Consider the following 26,769-nt stretch of genomic DNA (forward strand, 5'->3'; position numbering starts at 1 on the left):
CCTTCCACTTCTACTAGTAGAGTAGTTGAGTCAAATTGCCTTGCAGTTTGAATCCAGAGATAGTTGTCTTTATTAGTGGCTGCTCACTGAAGATTAGGAGCTCTTCAGGGATTTTATCCACCGCAGAAAGGCCTGCCACTGGGAGAGTGAATAAACAGGCTCAAATAAATTGTACCAGTGTTTTCACCGGAAACACTCCCTTGGGATTTATTTTCAAGCTGATTCCACCATAAATATACATGCATTACACAGTGGAAATAGCATCAGAGAGATAGATGCAGTGAATTCATTTGCATTCAGACATTTCTTAACTCGCCTTGTTAAGATGTTATCTCTTGTTAATGGTCTGCAGACATTTACTTTAATCCATTCCATGTTTGACTGCTGCTGTACTACTATGGCATGTGTATGTGCGTATACCTCTCTTTGTACGACATGCTCCACCTCCTTTAATAATTACCCAGACTATAGAGAAGCTTTGTTCACACTTAAGAAGGTGAAGAACTCCGAGCACACTGTACTGACCCCATTGACTAGATGGCTGCTCACATTCTGTTGTCAAAGACATGCAGAGAAAGGCCTTTAGCAGCAATTAAATGGTCGTCATTGAACACTGTGGGGGGGAATTTACTAAATGAATTCTGCCTGTGGATAGCAGTGGTGTCATGAATTTTCTTTTTTTTAGGGGCCACCAGTGGTGATCCTTGCTCAGTTAGTGCCCTGTAGATGAGATAAGACACGTTGTAACAATTAAGTAGTTGTTAATATCTTATGTAAGTCTTGTTAATTTCGTTGTACAGTTTTGATTTAGTTTGCAAGTTGATCTGTGCTTAAATCCCAATGTACTATTATTATTTTTAAAATAATTTAACATAAATTGCTTTTAATAAATGTCAATTATTTGCTTAGGATGTCTGTTTTAGTATTCGATTCACTGAAGGAATATATGTAAATCATTTACTGTAACAGAAACATCTTGCTACTACGCTATTACAGCATGGATAGCGCATTGAGTTAATTTACATGGACTACAGAAAGTCGTTCTCCCTTCTCCCGTATACATGCGGCTCAGTCATTAAGCAGCTCTCTCAACAGCAACATCATTTCCATGTGGTGCTTATGTTAATAACATATTTGTATACAAATAACAATCTCTAATTGTGTGTGTGTGTGTGTGTGTGTGTGTGTGTGCTTGTGCGTGTGCGTGCAAAACAACTACCTTAACTTCAAACACTAGTGGCTGGAAGGTGCTATGTAGCCTCTGTTAAAATATTATTTAGATTTTATGTCCAAGAAATGTAAGCCTCTGAATCAATTAAAAAAACCTTTTTCTGTAACAAAGGTAAAATTGGTGCCATGGGGAGTGTCGGATTAAGATGGCCATAATGAGTTGAGGTCTGTAATAAGGCTGTCTTCACCAGGCATAATGCGCTCAGCTTGGATCAGAGCCCTCTCCAAAAACGCCACACTTATCGGAGGGCTTTAGGAGCAGAGAGCAGAAGAAGCCCCAGCCTTGGCTCTCCATCCTTTCCCACCCCTCACTGTAAATGAGTCTGATCCTTTTCAGATGTGATTCAATTAATTTACTTTAGATTTAATTACATGTGAAAGAGTCCAATTTATCCTTCTCTAGATAGGGGGTCTCTGCTTTCTAACTAGCTGCCCCTTGTGACTCACATGTTCTTAATTACACTTTTATTTTTATTTTCCCCCCAGCCCCTTACCACTTCCTCTTCCTGGTCTCCTTTTCCCCCTTAAGAGGGGCAGACGAACTGGATGTGGGATTATGGGGTTGGTTGAGGGCTGTTTGTTTGTGGACGGTTCAAAGAGTCAGGTACCGCTGTGACTCACTGTAGCTGTACAGGAGCTTTATTATGCCTCTGAACAGGGCTTAAGAGCCTGGATTAATCTGTTAAAGTGCCAACTTCCATCATTCGGTTGGGGAACTGAAATGGAGTCAGTTCTCTAATGTTATGATTTCCACAAAAGCTCTTTCACAAATAGGGTACAAAGTAGTTCCTGAAACTATATATTATATGAGCTGTTTTGTTTTCTGTTTATTTTATATCAGGTTTGCCATTTTAGCAACCCTGTTAACAAAATGTGGGTAAATGTAAGCCTTTTAAAGTTTGATTTGTGTGATTTTGCTATTTTATTTTCTAGCAATAAACATTTAATACACATCCAAATTAAATATACAAAATGTGTAAAAAAAAAAAATTATAATAATCTATGCAAGAACAGGTAAAAGGGTTGGATATTTAGCTCAAATTATCCTAACACTCTGTAGTGGCTAGCTGTCTTGGGACCATATGTTGGTTGTAGTTATTGATACATTTATAATTGTTTATCATTTATTCTTACAATAACTTGAAGAGCACAGTCAACTCTCAAATTTGTGTAAATATTTAGAAAATTAATAAGAAGTCCACTGTTTTGAATATAAATACTATACCTCGAGGAAGTTCAAGACCTTTAAGGTAGGACTGGCCTAAATCACAATTTTAAGTAGGGTAGGGCGGCTGTGGCTCAAGTGGTAGAGCGGGTTGTCCGCTAATTGCAGGGTTGGTGGTTCGATTCCCGGCCCACATGACTAAACATGCCGAAGTGTCCTGGACAAGACACTGAACCCCAAGTTGCTCCCAATGACTGGCTTGCATGGCAGCTCTGCAGTCATTGGTGTGAGAGACAGTGTAAAGTGCTTTGAATACCGCTAAGGTTCAAAAGGCGCTATATAAGTGCTGACCATTTACCATGCAGATTTTTGATGTATTTAAAACTATTTCATTTTCATGCTAGGTTACTGTAATGATAGATAGTAGTTGATCAAACATATCTAGTAGTTCTCACAAAAACAATAGATTTGTTCCATTAATGCTTTAAAAGTAATGCAACACTGAAGTGTACAAATGCTTCATACACAAAGGCACGGTGGACAAAGGATGGATGGATATTTGTATCTTTTTTTTTCTTCTTGAAGTCATTTGCTATTCAAATGTTTGCTGGCCACTTCAGTTGGCGATCACTCCCTTCAACAATTCATCTCGTGGCAAGCAGTTGGTGATAAGGCTTCTTTTAATAAAAACCTCTCTGACTTGATGAATACTGCCATTGTTGTGCCACACACCTCTTATCAAACACCTCTGTCCTGCTCAAATCAGCAGCCTGCAGTATGGAAAAATATGTAAAAATGGTATGATTAATTCCCTTAGCCTTTTCTGAAAGATCCCGACCTTCTGAGTGGAGAGATAGTTGGTACTCGTCAGTGTAGTTGTGGTTTGATAAAATTAATTTGAAGACTTACATTGAATCAACGACAGTAGGTTGAATGCAGTTTGAAGTAGTTAATTCGTGTAAAAACTCCAACAAAATAAATGATAAAAATAAGTCACACTTCCAATAGATCACCAAAGACATCAAAGTTTTGAACATGCTGCATGCTAATATACAGTATTGGTAAATCAGGCCTGACATCAAATAGCCTTGCCACACTCTTGAGCAGATTTTTACCTTTAAAGGCAGTTAGAGTGAAGGATAAAAGTAATTTGAAATGTTTTTTACATTTTTGTCTCTTTAGTCCTCATCTTCCACCAATCGCATGCTGGAGTCCCAGAGCATCAGTGAGCTCAAGGCTGAGATTGTATCTTTAAAGGGACTTCTTCTCAGCAGGTAACGTTGATCTCACATACACTGTTTCTAATATCGACACTCAAACAACATACTTCGTTCAAGAATCGGCGCCAAATTTGATTTGACACAAATAAAATTATGCTATGAGGGATGTAGGGAGGTACAGTTTGTTCAACATTCATTCAAGTTGAATTGTAATATGATTGTTTCAAGTGTTCCACTAATTTCTAGTGTACAAAAACAAAACTAAAAATCAATTAAAAGTTAGATGCGACCTTGCAGCTAATTATCTTGCACAGCCTTTTCTTTGTTTGCATCAAATTAAATATTGCTGTCTACGATTGGGAAGCAAGATCTTTTTATTACTCAGAATAGATTACTTTTTTTTTTCTGTTAACAGTTTTTGAATGTCTGCATTCTTCTGCCATTGCGCACAGAACACCATACTAAAATATTCAAAATATATGATTTCCTGCACTCAAAGTGTTACTTAATTGTTCTCAAAATTAATAAAATGTGTGCACTTGAAGTGTAACAGCCTGAAAAATACTTTTAGGAGCTGTTTCAAAATGCACGTTGTATCGAAATTCTTGTTTCTCACTTAAGTCAGCCAATATTTGTATGCCTCGGGACTGTTCAGCAGATAAATGTGTCTGAAATGGTTTGATCGGCATCCGTCATATCGTTCTCCTCACCGGGGCATGTAGCTGGAACCGGCTCATTACTGGTTAATGAGGCCTGATGCATCCAACAGGTTCCCTCAATGCCCCAAGATGGATCTTCTCTCACTTTCATTAATGTTTACTTGATTATGTATGTATCATGCAAATTGAGATCTAAGTAAACAAATACATCTGCAATTCACATAGATGAAAGCTTTTGATTTGTCTGGTCTTTCTTTCTCATTAAATGCTTTAAACTGTAATTACCTTTTCCTTCCATTGTCTGAATATTTTGACTTGATGTCCTTCTCAAGATGTTTTTAGAGCAGAAGAAAATCTTTGCCATAAAAGCAAAACAACAAACGAGTTTTCCATCTACTCTGCATATATTCAAATGAACAACCATGGCATTAAAAGTTGAAGTCTTTTTCAAAGTGACTTTACCTTTGTTGTGAATACATTCTTTTGTTTGTAAGTAAATGCCAGGTGTGGCATACATATGGAGATAATATCTCTCTCTTGTACTTCCATAAGCTAAGCACACATGGCAGGACTGAAGCTCATCATCCTACGCATACATAAAGATGAAAAGAAAAGATGTTAGTAATGGTCTTTTTCTGTGTAGGCTTTACACAATTAATCACAAAGATTTTTCAAGATTTCTTTTACAAGATTTTATGTTTCTCCCCAATTGTAGTTATGACCATGAAATTTGTTCTCCTAAAAAATCTGTTTATTCTTGACAACATGTCAACAAATCATCAGGGAAGAAGAGTTTGCGGTCATCCATCCATTCAAGTGAGTACACCCCATCACATTTTTGTAAATATTTGATTATACCTTTTCCTGTGACAACACTGAATAAATGACACTTTGCTACAATGTAAAGTAGTGAGTGTACAGCTTGTATAACAGTGTTAATTTGCTGTCCCCTCAAAATAACTCAACACACAGCCATTCATGTCTAAACTGCTGGCAACGAAAGTGAGTACACCCCTAAGTGAAAATGTCCAAATTGGGCCCAATTAGCCATATTCCCTCCCCGGTGTCATGTGACTCGTTAGTGTTACAAGGTGTCAGGTGTGAATGGGGAGTTCACAAATTTGGTGTCATCGCTCTCACACTCCCGCATACTGGTCACTGAAACAAGTTCAACATGGCACCTCATGGCAAAGAACTCTCTGAGGATCTGAAAAAAAGAATTGTTGCTCTACATAAAGATGGCCTAGGCTATGAGAAGATTGCCAAGACCCTGAAACTGAGCTGCAGCACGGTGGCCAAGACCATGCAGTGGTTTAACAGGATAGGTTCCACTCAGAACAGGCCTCACCATGGTCGACCAAAGAAGATGAGTGCACATGCTCAGCGTCATATCCAGAGGTTGTCTTTGGGAAATAGACGTATGAGTGCTGCCAGCATTGTTGCAGAGGTTGAAGGGGTAGGGGGTCAGCCTGTCAGTGCTCAGACCATACGCCGCACACTGCATCAAATTGGTCTGCATGGCTGTCGTCCCAGAAGGAAGCCTCTTCTAAAGATGATGCACAAGAAAGCTCGCAAACAGTTTGCTGAAGACAAGCAGACTAAGGACATGGATTACTGGAACCATGTCCTGTGGTCTGATGAGACCAAGATAAACTTATTTGGTTCAGATGGTGTCAAGCGTGTGTGGCGGAAACCAGGTTTGTTTCAAAGACAAGTGTGTCTTGCCTACAGTCAAGCATGGTGGTGGGAGTGTCATGGTCTGGGGCTGCATGAGTGCACTGGGGAGCTACAGTTCATTGAGGGAACCATGAATGCCAACATGTACTGTGACATACTGAAGCAGAGGATGATCCCCTCCCTTCGGAGACTGGGCCGCAGGGCAGTATTCCAGCATGATAACGACCCCAAACACACCTCCAAGATGACCACTGCCTTGCTAAAGAAGCTGAGGGTGAAGGTGATTGACTGGTCAAGCATGTCTCCAGACCTGAACCCTATTGAGCATCTGTGGGGCATCCTCAAATGGAAGGTGGAGGAGCACAAGGTCTCTATCATCCACCAGTTCTGTGATGTCGTCATGGACTCCAGTGGCAACCTGTGAAGCTCTGGTGAACTCCATGCCCAAGAGGGTTAAAGAAGTGCTGGAAAATAATGGTGGCCACACAAAATATTGACACTTTAGGCCCAATTTGGACATTTTCACTAGGGATGTACTCACTTTTGTTGCCAGCGGTTTAGACATCAATGGCTGTGTGTTGAGTTATTTTGAGGGGACAGAAAATTTACACTGTTATACAAGCTGTACACTCACTACTTTTAGCAAGTGTAATTCCTTCAGTGTTACATATTTACAAAAATGTGAGGGGTGTACTCACTTTTGTGAGATACTGTATCTATCTGTCTATCTGTCCGTGTGTCTGTTCTATCATCTATCTATCTGTCTGTCTGTTCTATGTGCCTGTCTATATGTTCTGTGGTCTGACTCTCTGTTCTATCATCTTTCTGTTTGTCTTTTCTATTTATCTGTCTGTCTGTTCTATCTTTCTGTCTGTCTATCTATCTATCTGCCTGTCTGTTCTATCTGCTTGCCTATCTGTTCTGTCGTCTGTTGGTTCTATCGATCTGTCTGTCTGTTCTATCTATCTGTTCTATGTATCTAATTGTCTGTCTGTCTGTCCTATCATCTATCTATCTATCGATCTGTCTGCCTGTCTATTCTATCTATCTGTCTGTCTGTTCTATCTATCTGTCTGTCTGTTCTATCTGCCTGTCTATCTGTTCTATCTATCTGTTCTATTTATCTAATTGTCTGTCTGTCTTATCGTCTGTCTGTCTATCTATATGTATGTCTGTCTGTTCTATCAATCTGTCTTTCTGTCTCTCTATTGTTTTTATCTGTTCTATATATCTGCTCTTTATCTTTCTGTCTGCCTGTCTATTCTATCATCTATCGATTGATCTATCTATCTATCTATCTATCTATCTATCTATCTATCTATCTATCTATCTATCTATCTATCTATCTATCTATCTACTGTATGTTCTATCTGTCTGTCTGTTCTATAATCTATCTATCTATCTACTTTATGTTCTATCTGTCTGTCTATCTGCCTGTCTGTCTGTTCTATCTATCTATCTATCGATCGATCTATCTATCTATCTATCTATCTATCTATCTATCTATCTATCTATCTATCTATCTATCTATCTATCTATCTATCTATCTATCTATCTAACAGGCTCTCTGTCTGTCTGTCCTGTCGTCTGTCTGTCTGTTCTTTAAATCTATCTTTCTGTCTCTCTGTTATATATATATATATACCTATTTGTTCTATCTATCTGTCTGTCTGTCCTATATTATATCTGTCTTTCTGTCTCTGTTTTCAGTTCTATATATCTACCTACTGTATCTGTTTGTCTGCTCTCTCTATCTGTTCTATCTTTCTGGTTGTTTCTGTCTATTTATGGAGTGGTGGTGGTGTAGTGGTCTAAAGCACATAACTGGTAATCTGGTAATCAGAAGGTCGCTGGTTCGATCCCCACAGCCACCACCATTGTGTCCTTGAGCAAGGCACTTAACTCCAGGTTGCTCCAAGGGGATTGTCCCTGAAATAAGTGCACTGTAAGTCCCTTTGGATAAAAGCGTCTGCCAAATGCATAAATGTAAATGTAAATATATTTATCTATCTGTTCTATTTAACTTTTTGTCAGTCTGTTGAATCATCTATCTGTCTATCTATATTTCTGTCTGTCTTTCTGCCTTTCCTTTCTATCTATCTGTTCTATCTATCCACCTACTGTGTCTGTCTGTCTGTCTGTCGGCCTGTCTGTTCTATCTATCTGTTCTTTCTGTCTGTTCTGTCATCTGTCTGTCTGTCTTTCTGCCTGTCTGTCTGTTCTATCTCACTTTCTTTCTGATCTTTCATTTCAGAAACATCAAAGTGTAACAAGCTTCAGGTTTGTTGTGTGCACTTGGCTTAAAATATTAGTACACCCAAAAAATACATATTTTGTCATCATTTACTCATGCTGTTCCAAACCTTTATTAGTTTCTCTCCTCCATGGAACAGAAAAGGAGACAGCCTCACTCACCATTAACTTTTATTGCACCTTTTTCCATTTAGTGAAAGTGAATAGGGACTGAGACTAACATTCTGCTTCTTACACATCTTCATTTGTGTTCCCCAGAAGCAAGTCATACAGGTTTGAAACAACATGAGTGTAATTAAATGATGACAGAATTTTCCTTTTTGGGTGAACTATCCCTTTAAAGACAGACAAATCTGCTTGTGCTTGCAGAGTACAATAACTAGACCCTCTCTTGAATATATTGTCAGAATCAAGCCTGAGGCACAATGTGCACTCAGTTGTGCAAGATTTTTTGAAGAACTGCTGTAATTTTCATTCACGTCCTTTCTCTTCTCACGTTCCCAGGAGACAGTTCCCTGCTTCGCCCTCAATCCCCAAAATCCCTTCCTGGCAGATCCCTCTTAAACCAGGATCATTGTCCAACTCACCCTCTGCCAACCACACTAACAGCAGCAGCGACATCTCTCCCGTCAGCAATGAGTCGGCCAACGCCTCCCCTGTTAAAGAGGTCAACAGCTCCCAGGCCACCTTGTCCGGCTCGCTTTGCCTGAACGGAGGCATGGGCCTGGGGTCTATGCTTCCTCTGGACCTGAAAGACCAGGTCCGCATGGAAGTGCAGGGAGAGGAGGAGAACAAAGATGATGATGAGGAGGAGGAGGAAGAAGAGGAGGAGGAGGATGATGATGATGACATGACCCATGCAGATGAAGAAGAACACCTGAGCGTGCAGACAGAGGACAGGAGAGGAGGAGACGGACAGATTAATGAACAGGTGGAGAAGCTGCGGCGTCCAGAAGGGGCAAGTAATGAGAGTGAGGTCGATTAGAGTGAACATCCGAGACTGGACTTATCCATCCATCCATTTGTTGCTCTTTTTTTTTTTTTTTACATGGAAATAACAAAGAAATAGTTCACTAAAAATGGGTGTCATTATTTACACTCCCTCATGTCGTTCCAGACCAGAATGACATTCATCTGTGGAAGCAGAATGTTAGAGAGAATGTTTTTTTCATACAATGAAAGTAAATGGTGACTGAGGATAACATTCTTCCTAAAATCTTCATTGTTCCATAGAAGAAAGGAAGTCATAAGGGTTTTTGGAACCATCTGTAAATTATGACAGAATTTTCATTTTTGGGTGAACTAGCTCTTTAACTTTGTGCAGCTCACCCTTGTTGCAGTAATTTAAACTATAAAAGAATAAGCAGGTGAGATGGATTATGTCCCATTCATTGCACTTCTTTACCCATTGACTCAACTTACTTGACTTTTCAACATACACAATATCCAACGTGCAACGTGCAACCTGGAGCAGCACAAACATTCTGCATGCCTGAACAAGCACATTCAAATGAACACATTTTCTAAAAGACGATGAAAGAATTATAAACATAATATTTCTTTTGCAATCAACTGGTAACCAGACAGTTCCCCTAAATGCTAGCTATTTCATCAGACAGAGGCTGCAGTGTTCGATGCTCTATAAAAGGCAATACTGTAATTGTAACATAAAGCTTAAAATCAAAGCAAACATGATCAGTTGCAGTTAAAGGGATAGTTCACCCAGAAATAGAAATGTTTATTATTTTCTCAACCTCATGTCATTCCAAACCTGTTTCTTTTCTCTGGGTAATACAAAAGGAGATGTTAAGCATTGAGCTTTCATTGTGTGGTAAATAAATGCAATAAAATTGAGTGGTGACTAAAGCTAACATTTTGTTAGCTGTTCCACAGAAGAAAAAAGTCATATTGGTTTGGAACAAAATGTGGGTAAATGACAACGGAATTTAACTAGAAACTATCCCTCAAAGAATCACATTTGACATGATGTATCTCTACTGTAGTACACAGAGTGTTGAAGCTATCAGTCTGAAGTGTAACAATGAGGCCTTGTGATTTGTGAATAAATTGATAACGGTTTGCATCTCAGTGGTAGAGAGAATTTCTATGTTTGTGAGAGAAAGAAATAGCATAGACAAGTGCAATGTGTCTGTCTTGGTTGTATCTCTCCAGTCTCCAGCAGGGCTGCTGATTTGGTTTATGAAGTATGTTAATAATCAAATGATCGACAAATAACAGATGTATTAGTTCATGCAGCTTGAAATGTCAAGGAGGCAAAAATCGGAAATCTAATACTGAAAGCCTGTTATATTGTATTATATTACACGACAAACCCTCCAGTCCAAATTATATAGGTCTCCTGCAGTGAATAATCTTAACATGAAACGGTGCTGGGGTTTTGTAATTAAACTGTGTAAAACAATGGATGCTTCAGCGAAGATGCTGACAGTTGTGCTTTTTTCTTTGGGGGCTTTTCTCTCAGAAAGTCCTGAGAGGATAAAAAAAAAGAAAAGGACAGAAAAAAAATCCCCGTGATGCAAATGGAGAGTAACGTATGAATATTTAACTAATGAAATTACTCACTTGCCAGCCGACGAGAAAAAATGATCCTGGAGTGAGAACTAGAGTATCAGATGCATTGTGACATTTTCACTTTTAACGAATGACCTTCAGAGTAACCGGATTATGGCACAGGCAGGTGAATTGGCGGCGTTTGCCATGCAATGGCACAATGAAAGAGCTCAACATCTCTGGCTATGTGTGTTTGCCTCCTTACCTCCTAGAATAGAGGTGACTTTACACTAACCTCCCCAAGAATAGTAGATATTTTAGGGGTTTGATTTTTATTTATTTATTACTAAAACGTTGGCTTTGATTTGAAAAGCTAAAAATCCAAATGCGAAGTGAACGTTAAAGCAATGAAAATAAATGATGAAAAATGAAAATGATGTCATCATTTACTCACCCTGATGTCGCTCCAAACCCATATTCTGTTATTGTTTTCTGTAGAACAAAAATCGTTTTTCCATACAAAGATGGTTAATGGTGACCATGTCTGTATATGGCTTATGTCTTCTGAAGCCATATGATTGCTTATCATTGAGTCTGTGAGCTGAACTCAAGAATCAGATCAGCAAGATTCATAAATGTTTAAAATATAAATGAACGATTTAAGAAACTGACAAATTAAGTTCTTAAGTTAAACTTGCTGACTCAATGATCCAGTTGCGGTTCTCTGGTTAAAAGCTCATTGTAGAGGAAGATTATTAGTGAATAATGATGTAAATTTTGATCTGTTCCTCCAACAAATGTACCATATGACTTCAGAAGACTCACAAGGTTTAAGAACACCTATTATGGTGCTATTTCTGTGCATGTTTTTGTCATTTTATCAAGCACAACAGCCATGGGTACTACTGTATTAACTGTCACTGTACGGGAAAAGAACAAAATGACATGAGGGTGAGTAAACGGACTAAATTACCGTTGTTGAGTGATCTATTACTTTAATGGAATCAGTGAAGTTAATTTGATCTCAAAAGTTCATCACATCATATTGGTGTCACAGAAATGACAACTAAGTTACTGAAAGTTACCGAAAAATGTGAGAGGAAGGAAGAACATTGGCTTCAGAATGAGACACAGCTTTAATATGATTGTGAGTGCATGTACCCATTTTTGCTTAAAACCGCATTCTGGAGTTCCTGTCATGCTGGTTGATTCTGGTAGTGTGACAATAGAGGCCTTCAAACAACAACATGATAGTGATAATCATTGTAAAGCTGCTGTGATGGTGGTTAGGGCTACTGAATTAATCATGAGATGAACCACAGATTCAGTGCCTATGTCTCTTTTGAGATTACAGTCTTCAACCGTGTTTTTATGACAAAATTTTGTTAGGAATCTACATACTACAGCTGGGTTTTCAAGCTCACATTGGGGCTTTAAGTATTCGTTCTCATGTCTGGGTGGGTGTGTGTGTGTGACTGTATGCTCAGTTTTACAATAAAGCTTGTGTAAGTAAGGTCTGAATTGCTTTGTATGAACTGCACAGTGTAGCTGTATGCAGCTATGTTGATATTCTCGTTGACACCCTGCTGGTATTTGTCTCAGAGAAATTCTGGTATGAAGAGATGATTGTAAATAATTGTAATAAATTTGATTTAACAGAAGTTTCCTTGTTTCATCAGTTCATTTGTTTTATTTTGTATTTGATAAGGAACCGATGTAACACGCAGAGCGCAGAGGTCCACACTGCTTTTTCTATCATGATTTTATCATTACACAAAATACAGTAGAACTTAAACACAACATATACTGTAAGAACACAAGGCATTGAACAGTGTGTTAATATTGATTAGTAAATTGGAGAGGTGAAATCCGGCTCGAGGTCATAACCCAATACCACCCACCTTCTATAAGGTGGGAATGGGTTGTTCCAGTCACCTCTATACTGTCCTATCTCAGTAAAGACAAAAAGCTCATAAATGTGTTCAGAAAACACTTGAATGCAAATAATGTATGAACAGCCTGATCTCATGAAAATTTAGTGATGGTGGAGATATTTTTGCAAAGTGATAAATTGTGGTTCCTTAAATGCATCACAGCAGTTCCGAGGTGAAATGCCCTCTGTGTGGCGCTAACAGAGTTTTTTTTACAATAAATCTCCACTTTCACTTCTACAGATTCTCATTCCTTGTGCATATCGCCACCTACTGGGCAGAGAGGAGAATTTATAGTAAAAAAGGACTTAAATATTTATCCGATTCTCACCCACATTTATTTTACCACTCAAACGTTGAACCACTGGAGTCATATGGATCCTATATATGCTCTTTTGGACCCTCAAAGTTCTGGCCACCATTTGCATTGTATGGATCTACAGAGCTGAGATATTTTCCTGAAAAACCTACCTCACTACCCGACAGGTATTGTCATAAAAACAAATGTGTGATAAAAAATAAATAAATAAAAAGCAATTGCTGAAGCAACCACATCATTTTGTGATGCATCTATGACACTGTTGACTCACACACTGGCTCTTTACATTGGAAATGTAATTCTGTTTCATTTCAGCAACCAAACAATTTGATCGTGTTTGAACAAGATTTGTAAATGTAGTTGGCTATGTAATGTAACCATTTAAATGTATTGTCTGACAAGTCATGCGCTGTAGTAGAAATGTTTTGATGACATAAGAAGAATATGGCGAAAATTAGGCGTTTATAAACTTATTATCCTCATTTTACATATGATTTGTGTGGGAGGGAAGAAAGGTCATTGTTGTTTTTAGCACCTCTAGTGTTTTATTTCACCAGGAATCTGCCTCGATATGTACATCGAGCCGCTCGTAGGTAGTAACATGATTCTATGAGACCAGGTTGTGCATTTCGCTTTGTAATTTTCATGGTTAAAAGAAAAATGTTTACCAACGTAAACTGAAATGTGTAAAATTTACTTTCAACACACTTCATCTTGCTCTAAATTTCACATTAGATCAGCACTCATCTTGGCATTTTCAGTGGACTCTTAAGTGAATTTCAGCCAATAGAACTTGAACCTAAAACAGCACTGTTTAAAAAAATAGTAATAATAAATAAAAGCCCCATTCCACTGTAGTAAGCAATACAAATATTCCAGTGCATTATCAAGTTTATGAATTTAATTTGTCTGTCAAGGTCTAAATGATCAATAGCCTTGCACATATTGATGTGGTGTATAAACTTCTCGAAAGGTTCGATACCGCATCCCTTTGTAATCCATTAACCTCTCCCCGGAGTTCAGGCAAAGCTCAGATTTATAGGGGCTCCTGTAATAAATGCACTTGTACATCATTTAGTGTCTTATGGGACAAGCTGTGCATTCCTGCCCAGAAAGACTGTTCCATCCCAATCTCCATCTCTTTTCATTGGAGAGGTGGGTGAGACCTACGGACAGTCTCATAGTACACTTAAAGGGGTAATTTAGCCAAAAATGAAAATTCAGTCATTCACTCACAAATCCATTGCTTGTTCCAAACTCATATGACTTCCTTTCATGGAACACAAAAGGAGATATTAGGTTCATTGTTAACCTCAGTCACCATTAATTTTCATTGTATTGAAAAATATGCAGGGAAAGTGAATAGTGTCCGAGGCTGTTAGTCCACCTCATATGGGTTTGGAACAAAATGGTGGTGAGTAAATAATGGACTATCCATTTAAACAATGGTAAGATGTTAAAAAGCTAGAGCAGATTCAACAGGCAGGCCAGTGCTTCTATATCTGGCTGCACTGATGAGAGAAAGGGGTTTTATATAGATGTTGAAAGTGCCTCCCCAGGTTTTGCCGGGATTCGGGTGCTTCAACCTCATCAGTGGGCTTTGCTAAACAGCGTGCTCTCAGTAGGCTGCTGCTGTATTGATGTGTGCTGAACTCTATTGTTCTCCTGAACTGAGCACTCAGCAGGTTAGAGGGCTGAGTGTCTCCTCGGATCAATGCAAGGGTTGTTAGCCCTTCCTGCCCCAGGCGGTTCACTGCACACTGGCTGCGCTCAAAGCCCGGGGTGCTCTTGGAGGAATTACAATAGAGACGTCACATTGAAAGTTTCATCCTTTATTGTCTTTTGCCATTCACATGGTTTCTTTGACTTCTGTCAAAGCTTGCTTCTTGTAACCACTTCAGATCTGTAACTACACAGATGAACCAAAGCATGTTGACCACCTACCTGAGATGCTGTTGGTCTTCCGTGAACTGCCAAAACAGCATCGACCCACCAAGGCATGAACTCTACAAGACCCCTGAAAGTGTCCTGTGGTATCTGGCACCAAGACATTAGCACCAGATCCTTCAACTCCTGTATGTTGTGAGGTGGAGCCACTGTAAATCAGACTTGTTTGTCCAGCACATCCCACAGATGCTCAATTGGATTGAGATCTGGGGAATTTGGAGGTCAGGGCAACACCTTGAACTCTTCATCATGTTCTTCAAACCATTCCCGAACAATGTGTGCAGTGTGGCAGGATACATTATCCTGCTGAAAGAGGGCATTGCCATCAGGGAATATAATTGCCATGAAGGTGTATACTTGATCTGCAACTATGTTTAGGTAGGTGGCACGTGTCAAATTGACATCCACATGAATGGCCAGACTCAGGGTTACCCAGCAGAACATTGCTCAGAGCGTCACACTCCCTCCACCTGCTTGTCGTCTTCCCACAGTACATCCTGGCACCATCTACGTGATGTAAAAAAAAATGGGACTCATCAGACCAGGCAACCTTCTTACACTGCTCCAAGGTCCAGTTCTGATGCTTTCATGACGATAATAGGCACTTTCAATGGTGGGCAGGGGTCATCATGGGCACTTTGACCTCTCTGCAGCTACACTGCCCTATAGGGGCGTAACCATCATTAAAATCTTCTGTGACTTGTGCCACAGTAGACCTTGTGTTGTTCCACCAGACAGGATAGTGCTTGTTGCCCTCACACATCGATGAGCCTCTGGCACCCAACACCATGTCTCAGGTTTGTGGTTTGTCCCTCCTTGGACCACTGTTGATAGGTACTCTCACCACTGCTGACCAGGAGCACCCCACAAGCCTTGCCGTTTCAGAGATGCTCTGACCCAGTCGTCTAGCCATAACAATTTGACCCTTGTCAAAGTCACTCAGGTCTTTACTCCTGCACATTTCTCCTGCATTCAACACATTGAGTACGAGAACTGATTGTTCGCTTTCCATCTAATCTACCCAGACCTTGACAAGTGGCCTTGTTTGGAGATCAACATTATTCGCTGCTCCTGTGAGTGGTCATAATGTTTTGGCTCATCATTGTACAAAGAGCAGTTAATGGAGCAAAGGCTGAAATTCTTAATGCATTGGAACAGAGGTTTCCTTAAATTATATTTTTTTTGTAAAAATGTTATTTCAGACGGACATGATAATACAGTGATGGAGGCATCTGTTCACTGACAGCGGGACATGATGAAGATAAAGTGGTATAATAAGTGTTAAAGGTATATTTTGATGAAGTTTTATGTATGGTGCAATTTAGTTGCCATTTGAATGTCTCCCAAACCCTGATGTACCATGATGAACACAAAGGGGTTTATCAACCCCAGGTTGATAAACCCTGAGTTCCAAAATACTTGAAAAACAAAATCTGATTCAAAAAACAAAAAATGAAACAACAGCTTTAACCCCCTTAGACATCACTTTCATCACCACAGTGCTGTCATACACTTTAAATAGAATGCATTCCATATTATTGATACCAGTCAATGCCAGGCTTGCCAGCCATACCTATCTTTATTTTTAACAATAGCACAAAGGGGGCCCTATTAAAGCAGTACCCCTGGACACAATCCCAGCCACTGGGTCAGAAACCTTCTCCAAGTCCTCTGAGCATTGCATGAGAAAGGTCAAGTCTAATTCTACAGGGATAGACTGGAGGGGTGACTTCCTCCTTCTGTCTCAGATAAGATAAGTAGGAGTGCACGCAGTGCTGCATGTGTAGGAGGAAGCCCGTTTGATGTTGTGCTAATGTGGGTCCAGACCTCTGGAACACCACTGGGTATCCTACACTCAAAGGGAATCCGCTGATGGGCAGATGGTATCACGCACCACAGGACGCTTTCGCTCTCTCCAGCTGCAAGTCGACAGAATGCTATATAGCAGTTCACTCTACAAAACACAGAGGAGGGAATTCTCTGAGAGGATAGTGTCATTTACCTGTGTGTCTGCATTGTTATAGCATCCAAATCACAAAAGGGATTATGGAAATCAGGCAATGTTGAAAACACCCCCAAAAAAATCTCTAGCGATGAGTTTTGTGAATAGAGCACAATCTATAATGAGCCTAAAAGTGTGCAACAGTCAGTTCCGGAAGTAAAAATCACATTCATCTTTTTCGTAGACAAACTGATTTTTAATAATAGCGTATAAACCTTTAAAGATAGACACTCTTAAACTTCTTATATATTTAATTTGTCTGAATATTTTGCAGTAAACTTAAATTATATTGTTTCTATACTTATAATCAACAACTTGAAATAAATAGTTTGTTATTTCCATTTTAAAATTTTCTACATAATTCACAATGCTTCATGGGATTGTAGTTCATTCAGACATGAAACATGTTCAAATATTTTTTGCTTCAAATCAAAGCTTGTAATTTTGTGATTCACCACAGTGCAGGTTGGTTTGGTTAATGGCTTAGAAATGATTTAATGAAGAATTGAATGAATCCTTCAACAAACAATAGGAATACTGATTGGAAAAAAATACTTCCGGAAACAAAAAAGTTTCTATTTACATAGAAATTGTTACCCTGAAAAGAATTGCAATGACTTAATTTAGACTTCACAAAGGCGCAGCGCTATTTTAGCACTTCCTATTAGATTTTGCATTGATGTTTGAAGCAACATCTCAAAAGTACATAAATCTTTTTGTTTTAGTAGAAAAAATATATATATCCCAGCTGAATACAGAGGTACTGTCCTGGTCTAAAAGTTGTAAAAATCTTGACAGATCAGACCACACCTTTGGGAGCACAAGTTTAGTACAACAGCAAGGTGAAAATGGGCCAAGGTCACATGAGACTGTGTTTATAAGACTTTAGTGGGCTAAACCCAAGTGTAACAAAGACCACACAGTCATAAAGCACTTTGTCATCACTTATATGATTGTTCAGTTGAGCAGGATTGCATTTCGCCCTGCTGCGTGGCTGCTGTCACTTGATGTTCCTCTGGCCCTGTTTCAACTCTAAATGGAACAAATGCAAAGCCGTCATCCTCATGCGGCAAGTGCTGCAGCTCTCTTGGTCAAATCTGCAAGGTATCTGCAGTATAGTCGAAGGAGGCATGGAAGAACTGATGGTGGGATATAAAAAATTGAAAGAGGGGAAAAACAATAGCAGGCTGTAAAAGAGGAGAATAAATCTCTGGGTAGCTGAGAGGGGCCTGGAAGTGGTAATACTGGAGACAATATTTATGAATTGGCCTGTAATGAGCCATCAGCACCATGGCGGATATGAGTGCTGCGCCGGAGAAAAATGCCCTTGTCCTACACCGGTACGGAGACCATCCGTGTTATGGGGGTAGAATGGATTATCTAGGGGTGCTTGTCAGCCTGTTGAAGACACAGGACTGCAGGCGGTGGCAGGGCAACAGGTGCGGCCCTTGCCAAAGCTTGCAAATTAGACAAATCATACAGACTTGTGCATGTGCAGCACCTGAGAGATGCAGCTGGCGCTGAGGAGAAAGTGAAAGCAAAGGTTGACCTAGTACAAACTCTATGTTTGGTTTAGATAGGACTTGCTCTTACTTATCAGACCTTAGTGTCTAAATATGTGCACCTCTCTGGAACACAGTATGCAAAAAAAAAAACTGTATTTGAAATACTGAAAGATAGTTTAGTAAGAAGTACCATGTCTGAATACTCAAAGTAGGTAAATAATACCTGTATGTCAACCTGCATCTGCTGAGATTTTGAAGTATGCAACCAGTGGACACTTTGCAAACCTATAAGGTATATATACGTATATATATATAAAATTGATCAAATAACAATTTAATTGAAAATATTCACATTTGAGGTATGAAAGTGCGTTTGAATCAAGAATGAATTATTACATTGCTCACGTGTATTGAAGATACAAGAAAAATGTTGTAATACATTTAACTTAATGGTTGCAGCACTAGATAATTATTATTATTATTTTATTTTTTTGTAATACTATAAATTATAAATATTTTTCAAAAATGAAATCATGAAACCAACATGGAAACAAAGACTGTATTTCTACAAAAATGTATACATTTGTTTTAAACTAGATTTTTAAAAGATTCAGGACACTTCATGTGCTCAATGGTCACAGCTTGTCCTGCGTAGTGAAAGAAGAGGGGTGATCAGGCTGCAATACAGGTCTTACAAAAACATTTCAAAATGCCACACATGATGACTACCAAAACCTCTGTGGAGAAGACATCACCATACAAATGTGATTTGAATGATTTACAATCACGACACGTCCCGTGATTCCTTGTTAAAAGCCATTTTTATGCATTTGTATTGAACTTGGACTCAGGTTAGCTAACATGCTAAAGTTAGCTGCAACACTTAACAAGATGACATGTATTTGAAACGTCATTTCCCTCGGGTTGCCATTAGCCAAACGTCCTTTTTTTAGCATCTCACACCCAAACTGCTGAGAAACTGAGAGAAATGGACCTGAAACACACACCTTTCATGTGAGTTGTGTGAGATATCGGCTGTTAAACGTTAAAAGAATGGCATACTTGACAGAAACAGCCAAGGAAAAGATCGATTACAATCAGGACACATTTTTTGTCAGAAGCAGAAGAATTTTGTCAAACATATAGCATTCAAGTGCAAGATTATTTCTCATCATTGTAATTAAAAATCACCAGTGAATGTGACTATTTGTGACATTGCATGCATATGTCAGTGCTCAATCTGAAAGAGACACTCAATCAACATGAGAAAAACTGCAGCACTTTCAGTACAAAAGTACAGTACAGGTATTGTTAAAACGCTCAATGTTATTTTCCTACATTTCCCTTGTGATAAATTTATATTTACTGTTAAAACAATGTCACTGTAATCCAACGAGAAGTATATTATTTTCATAAGCGTTGTCTCTACCATAAATATCCATTATAATGCATGGTGACTTAAAACTGTACTAAGACTCAAATTCAAATGCACAGTTTAACCCAGGGAGGATGTGCTGTATGATACTGACATGCTCAAAACCCTGTGCACTCCTATAACTCCTCGCCTAAACCAAGAGAGCTGCTTTTAGCTTCGAGCAGAGAGCTTATGCCTTAATTAAGACGATGAATACCAGTGCTAACTTCCTCATCACGGTACCTGTGTAATTACAGTAGCTCTGCTTTATCCTGCAGCACAGCTCTTAATGACTGTGGAATAAGTAAGATGTCTGATGCCTGGAGAAATAACTAAGTCTCTTGTACAACAAGAGGGGTGCTCTGTCTTTAATGTGTTTATTAAAGACTGTTTCGAAATGTGCAAATATAATGCTGTGTGCTTTGAAACCATTCTAAAATGTTGTTAGATGTCATAAAGCCATTAAGTGACAAAATATAAGGGTGGAAATGGTATTTCATATTGTTTTTATGTTGTAATGGTTCTCTCTAAATGTGTTTGGGTCACGTAATATCATGTTTTAGACAGCACTGTGTATTAATTCATGTGTATTGTGAGGAGAATTATGTGTGTATGCATGATACTTACACAGCAGTAAGTTCCGGCCCACATATTTGATTGGTTGTCAGTTTGTGTGTTGCTTGGATTTGGTTTCGTTTGGAACCATTTCCAATTAAACAAAAATGCTGGCCATATATTGTGTCAGACATTTAAGATACTTGTTGCTAAAAAAGCTTTTGGCGTGCATAGGCCTTTCAAATCTTTTGGAAGGTGTGTGGCACTGCCAAAGTTCCTCTGGTAACTGAAACCCCTCAGTTAGTGGTGAACAATATCTAGCCTATTATTAGTATCAGCTAAACCTTCCCAAACTCCACCTCTTCTATGCTGCAAATGTCACATTGCTGATGTATTGGGTATTAAATGACAGTGTTCTGAGTTTGGAAGAGAGACCATAATGTGAAAGATTAGCACAAGCCACGTTCCACCTGTTTTCACTTTCCTTTTTGTAAAGGCCACAGCTGCTGTACCAAACAAAGCATTTTAAATGTTCTTATTTACCTTGACCCAGTTTTCAAGAATGCATTTGGAGATTCTTTAATTTCCTTATGGTCATATACAAACAAATGTAGCTGGTGGCTTTAGAGTCAGAGCAGGACTGTAAAGCTGAATGTCATCAAACCCTGCATGCATCTAAAGGCCTGTTTTGCCTCTAATTCTCTTTGTTCCCTCTCAATCAAGTCTGATTTAGGAGTTGCTTAAATAGACAAAATTGGTAGCTGGCTTATATTTCTCTACCTCCACCCATTTGAAAACAGTCTGGTTTGTATCCTTAAGATATAACCTTTGTGGTCTGTAAGTGCTTCTGATCACAGATCACAGATGTAACATACCAGTTACAGCACAGATGATAATGAAGGCAGTGACCGATCTGTAATATCTGGAGAAAGTTATCTGTCAGTATTCCCATTAATCTCAATGGTAGTTGACCGGCTGGTGAATACAGTCACGGAAGTGCGCAATCTGCCATTTTTGCTTTTCTGTTTTTTTTTTTTTTTCACCAGTCACCTCAGCTAATTAATCACTAATTAGTCAGTTTGAAGTCACAGGAAAAAAATGTCATGACATTGCCGATTGGCTGATGGCATCACAAGAATGTTCTCGGTTGCGATGTGATGTCAAAGGCAACTGACAGGGAAGAACCTAAGGACCTTCCAGAAAAATTGGTCATTAGTCAAACATCTACTATAGTATCCATAAATATTTGAGAATAATGTGTTGTTTAAAAAAGCAATAAATGGCTTTTTTTGAATGGGCGCTAGCCCCTGCTGTTAGACGGCGGAACTACAGCCTTAATGCTTGGTCATATTTACCTTTGCATGGTGAAATTCTGCTGGTGAAATAAAGTAATCTCAATGGAATTTTGGCTGATGGACTTCTGATGGTAAAGAATTTCCCAAGGCGAATATTGCATGAGTTACAGAGCTTTGCACATAAATTCGCTGTGTTGAACTAAAGGAAGTTGCTTAGTTTGGCAGTGCTTCGTACAGCTATATAGAATATTCACAATAGAGGATGACTTTTTTTTTATACATTTATTTAAAAAAGAGGTTGCTCGACTAGTTGTTTTTGAGATTTAACATTGTGCATTGCAAAGGTACATATAAGGTAAATGTGTTTCCCCATTGACTGCCTTTCAAACGAAACCATGAATTCAGATGAAATAGTAATTTTTTCCCCCAAGCAACATGTAAATTGCAAGTACTTCATTATATTACACTAGATTTTTAAAAGAATATATTTTTTATGTGTTTGAAGTGCTCTTATAAACTTAAATGTGGATTTTTTACTTTATTTCTTTATTTAATTTGTAATTTCTGCTTCGATTGACAAGTGATTAGTTCCATAACTAATTCTCCTGAAACCAGCAGAGCAACTGTCATTGAAATGACTGGGAATGCTATCGGATGGCTATCTCCAGATATTATAGACCTCATGGGTGAAGCTAAACCATGACCCCTTATTTATAATGTCAAATATTGGGATGTTGTGCGGTACTGATTGACTGAATGTGTGATTTCATAGGACCATTTTGCCATCTGTATACTCCATTTCCTCTAAGTATTGAACATTTTCTTCTTTCTTCAATACAAGCTAATTCGATTAAGTTTGAGCAATATTCATATTACTGTGCATTGTGCCCTGGCGTGTATGACTGCCAAGCAGCACTGTTTTATAGCTCTGGAGCACGCTGTCAGCCCTGTGTTCCTGCCGTGATCACAACACTAAGGACCACATCAACCATCTCCACTAATTCTCAGCACGCCTGCTGGGTTTTCCCTTACAAGAACACCAAGCTATTCTCTGTGGAATTGTGCTAAATTAACCAAATTTACAGCTTAGCACTTAAGGATCTCCTTATTCGGTAAGTAAGTGGCCCTTGCTGGTGTGTATGTGCATGTGTGTAAGAGAGTAATGCCTTGTTGCTCCAAGAACTCCCTTTCAGGAAGGAGTCATAAAGGGCTGAAACATCTCCCCAGTGCTGCAGATATGGCTGCTCAGCCTTTAAGGAAACTGCTTGTTATGTATCAGCTCCCTGCCAGAGTGCCACATTTTTCTAAACCAATTTTATTTGATAATTTCTGCATTTTTTTTAATGCTATGAACAAGCTCACACAGAAACTGTGCCCACAGAAAGTGCCACAGATTTCAGCAGAACTGCGACGCCTGTCATTCACAAAGTTCAACACATCCCCTTTCCTTGCATTAAAGCAATAGGCCACTCAAATCTGTGTACTAAGGAGATGGTAAAAATTCTGGTTCTGATTCTTCTTAGGGATTTTTATTCCTTATATGTCCAATTAGGATGATTCTTATTGGATTTATTGCCCTTAGCATGTTACCAAATAGTGTTTACACAGACTTTTTCATTCATATTTTATAAAATACCACTAATTACAACAGAACTCATAATGTGCATTTAAATGTAATTTGTCACATCAACAATCATCCAGTAATTAAGTCTCACAGACCTTAAGTATACATATCACATTAGCAATTCTTGGTTCATTTTGTGTTCTGACATGATGAAATTAACGACTTGCGGTTCAGTATGTTTTTTTATTCACAAATACTCTGATAATAAGTGTGTAGTTTTTTGTGTAGAGTCAAAAGATCCAGCTCATAAGAGTCATTCATTGTGTGGTAGCACTGTACATTTCGCAGTTTAGATTCAAATGAACCATCTCCGTAGAGTTCTTCGTCGCGCTGTATGTTTTAAGCGGCTAATTTCATAGCTGTTACAGTGCAGCAGAATGGTAGTTCAGGAAACAGTGTAAGAGTATTTTAGCATGGTGTTGCATCCGGATTGTCGAAACAATGCATGTTTGAGAACCATTAACTGAAGCAAAAGTCACGAAAATAATTTTGTAACAGTATGTTTTACAATTTTACTTGACAGTTTACTTGACATTTAAAAATGTGGGGCAGTGGTGGCTCAGTGGTTGAGGCTCAGGGTTACTGACCAGAAGGTCGGGGGTTCAAGTCCCAGCACCACCAAGATGCCACTGTTGGGCCCTTGAGCAAGACACTTAACTCCAGGTTGCTCTGGGGGGATTGTCCCTGTAATAAGTGCACTGTGAGTCGCTTTGGATAAAAGCGTCTGCCAAATGCACAAAATATTGTTTGTCCAGTTAAAATGGAAATTTAAAGTGCATGTAGACATACTGTTTACTGAGGTTAAAGTGTTGCCCTTCTATAAAAACCCTTACCCAAGGTAAAATCACTGTAATGCATGGACTTGAGTGGCTTATTGCTTTCATAAAACTGCAGCAACTGCAATATGATTAAAAAGAGCAATGTACAATTAACAAAAAAAAAAACAATTAAAGTAATATAAACTAGTAATTGATATAGTTCACTATGCTAACTGTAGGACATTTTATGGTTGCCAATTGTAACTGGTCCTGCTCGACCCACTCCGAGTGGGATTCGAACTGGCGTCTCCAGCATGGGAGGCAGGCGTGCTATTGCAGTCGCCTCTTCAGGCCAGGGGAGTGAGGTTCACACACTGCACAGTTACCTACCAGCTGGCTACCATTACACTCACTCCCCTACGGGTCACGGCACCACTGTAACCTATCCTGCTTTACCTGCTTTGAGCGGGATTCGAACCAGGGTCTCCAGAATGAGAGGCGGGCATGATAACAAGGAGGTTAAAGGCTACAGCCTCTAGTGTCAGTTGCTAGTGCGCCTCTTGAGGCCAGGGGAGTGAGGTTTACACACTGCACAACTTGCTATCATTACACAAGCAACTTGGCAACTTGCTGCAGTAATATATAATGTGCACTGACAGTAAGTTTATAGTAAAAATGCTTTGAATATGGCTCATGCAATCAGAATTTAAACTATATACTTAGTTTAATAACTATTTCAATGACCAATATGAGTGTAGTACTCTCAACTCTATTTCAAACAGGTTACCATGTTTAAATCCATTCTGCTGAACGATGCCAAAATCAGGAAACGTGAAAAACTCTGCAGATTCTGTCTGGGCCTGCCTATCATAAATATAATGATAAAGAAGCATTTCTGTAACTACAACGGGGGCCTTACAAATTTCTTATGTATTATACATTTTCACTTGCTCATTTTTGAGTAACGTTTAGTTTTAAAATGAGCAGTTTAATAGTGGTGCTTTGCAAAGTCACCATGTTACTCATAAAAAAGTTTAACAAACTCTTATTACTAAACCACATAGAGATGGGACCTGTTTTCACTTGCACAAAATTGCTGTAAAAAGATAATAACTTTGGAAATCTGGCAGAGTGAGTTTACATCAGTGTGTTTATGTGTCAGTGTGTGTTTCTCAAAATGAAATTCTTCGCTTGTTTATGCACAGCTGTGTACCTTCAAGCAAAAACTTGATTTCGACAGGTGTGCATTGGTTAATGTTCAGAATCAGATAAGAGGATATTAAATCATCTAGAGTCTTGATGGTTTTGTGTTACATTGATTTGCCAAAATCAGTAACAGTCTGTCGAATGGGCTGGTTGTCGCCGACTACCCATATAGTCATATTTATGCTGAATCTCCCCTGATCCAGAACATAATTGAGCATTTCTCCTCATTTCACTATACATGAATACAGAGAATAGCATTTGTACACAGCAGGCCTGTGACATTACCTCCAATAAGGTCTTGTTAAAGTTAAATTGGCTGAATGTGTGTCTAATTCTCTTTTTCCTTTGGGGTCCCTGAACTTAATTTTTCACACAAGCAACAGCTGGTATCAGTGGCATGGCAGCTTCCCGATAAATCTTTTTTTTTTTATAACTCTGACCAAGGGTATCTTAAAATATAAACATGCATGAATGGAAACAGCAAAATGAAGGTGAATGCCAAAGGTTAAAAGAGAAAAAGGATGGTATTTGCACAGATGCAAACTAAAAAGAGAACAATTCTGCATATATGAAATTTGATTCTCTGTTTTTTTTATTCATAATCAGAGAAATGTACAGGGTCTGATCAATAAGTTGTAATAATGTACCCCTTGTTTGTGATAGTAATGCAATACTTTAAATTTCATGCACATACATTTACCTATATTTATTTTTTGCCATAATTAATTGTATATACAATTGAGCGCTGAAGTTTGTCTCACAAGTTTACGTAACCATTTCAGAATTTAAGAGATATAAGATCATATTTTTATTTATTTATTACTGCCCTTTAGATGCAACAAAACAGATATGTGCTTTTATCCCACAAGACAAAATAATAACAATCTTCACAAATCATCCTGTTCAAAAGTTGACACACCTTTGGTTCTTCATATAGTATTGTGCCTTCTTGAGCATCAATCATTGTTTCAACCTTTTGTAATAGTTATGTACGAGTCCCTTAATTGAGTTAAGTGTCAAAAGCTGGATGTCAACATCATATAGCCATTGATGGAAAGAACTCAAATGTGTAGAAGATGCTGGAAAAACAAAGAGCATGTGGTAACTGGAGGATTTTTCTTTAAGGAATAGTTAACCCAAAAATAAAAAATAAATCTCTCATAATTTACTCACCCTCATGCCATCCAAGATGTGTATGACTTTCTTATGCTGAACACGAAGAAAGAGTTTTAAAAGAATATCCTATCAACATCTAGCGCTCTGCACAAGCATCAAGCTCTAATCGAGCTTGAAATCATGATTGTGCCTAGAGACTGCAATTGCAAGGTGTTCATTGAAAAAGGAAATACATTTTGGTCTGTTCTCACCCTAAATTGATCGCATTGCTTCAGAAGAAATGGATTAAACCAATGGAGTTCTATTGATTACTTTTATGCTGCCTTTATGTTCTTTTTGGAGCTTTAAAATGTTGGTCACCATTCACTTGCATTGTATGGGC

At 38.6% G+C, this 26,769-nt stretch overlaps 1 protein-coding gene across 1 annotated transcript in view; it reads left to right on the forward strand.

Moving 5' to 3' along the window:
* LOC127619030 (peroxisomal membrane protein PEX14-like) overlaps positions 1–12,370 on the forward strand; it is a 41,223-nt gene extending 28,853 nt beyond the window's left edge. Inside the window, exons 6-7 of the mRNA XM_052091756.1 lie at positions 3,578–3,669; positions 8,709–12,370. Of these exons, the coding sequence (XP_051947716.1) occupies positions 3,578–3,669; positions 8,709–9,189 (573 nt within the window). The 3' untranslated portion in view covers positions 9,190–12,370. The remainder of the gene's footprint in view (positions 1–3,577; positions 3,670–8,708) is intronic.
* The last annotated feature ends 14,399 nt before the right edge of the window (positions 12,371–26,769 follow it).

This window comes from Xyrauchen texanus, chromosome 25 (genome assembly GCF_025860055.1).
Source record: "Xyrauchen texanus isolate HMW12.3.18 chromosome 25, RBS_HiC_50CHRs, whole genome shotgun sequence".
Classification (NCBI taxonomy): Eukaryota; Metazoa; Chordata; class Actinopteri; order Cypriniformes; family Catostomidae; genus Xyrauchen; species Xyrauchen texanus.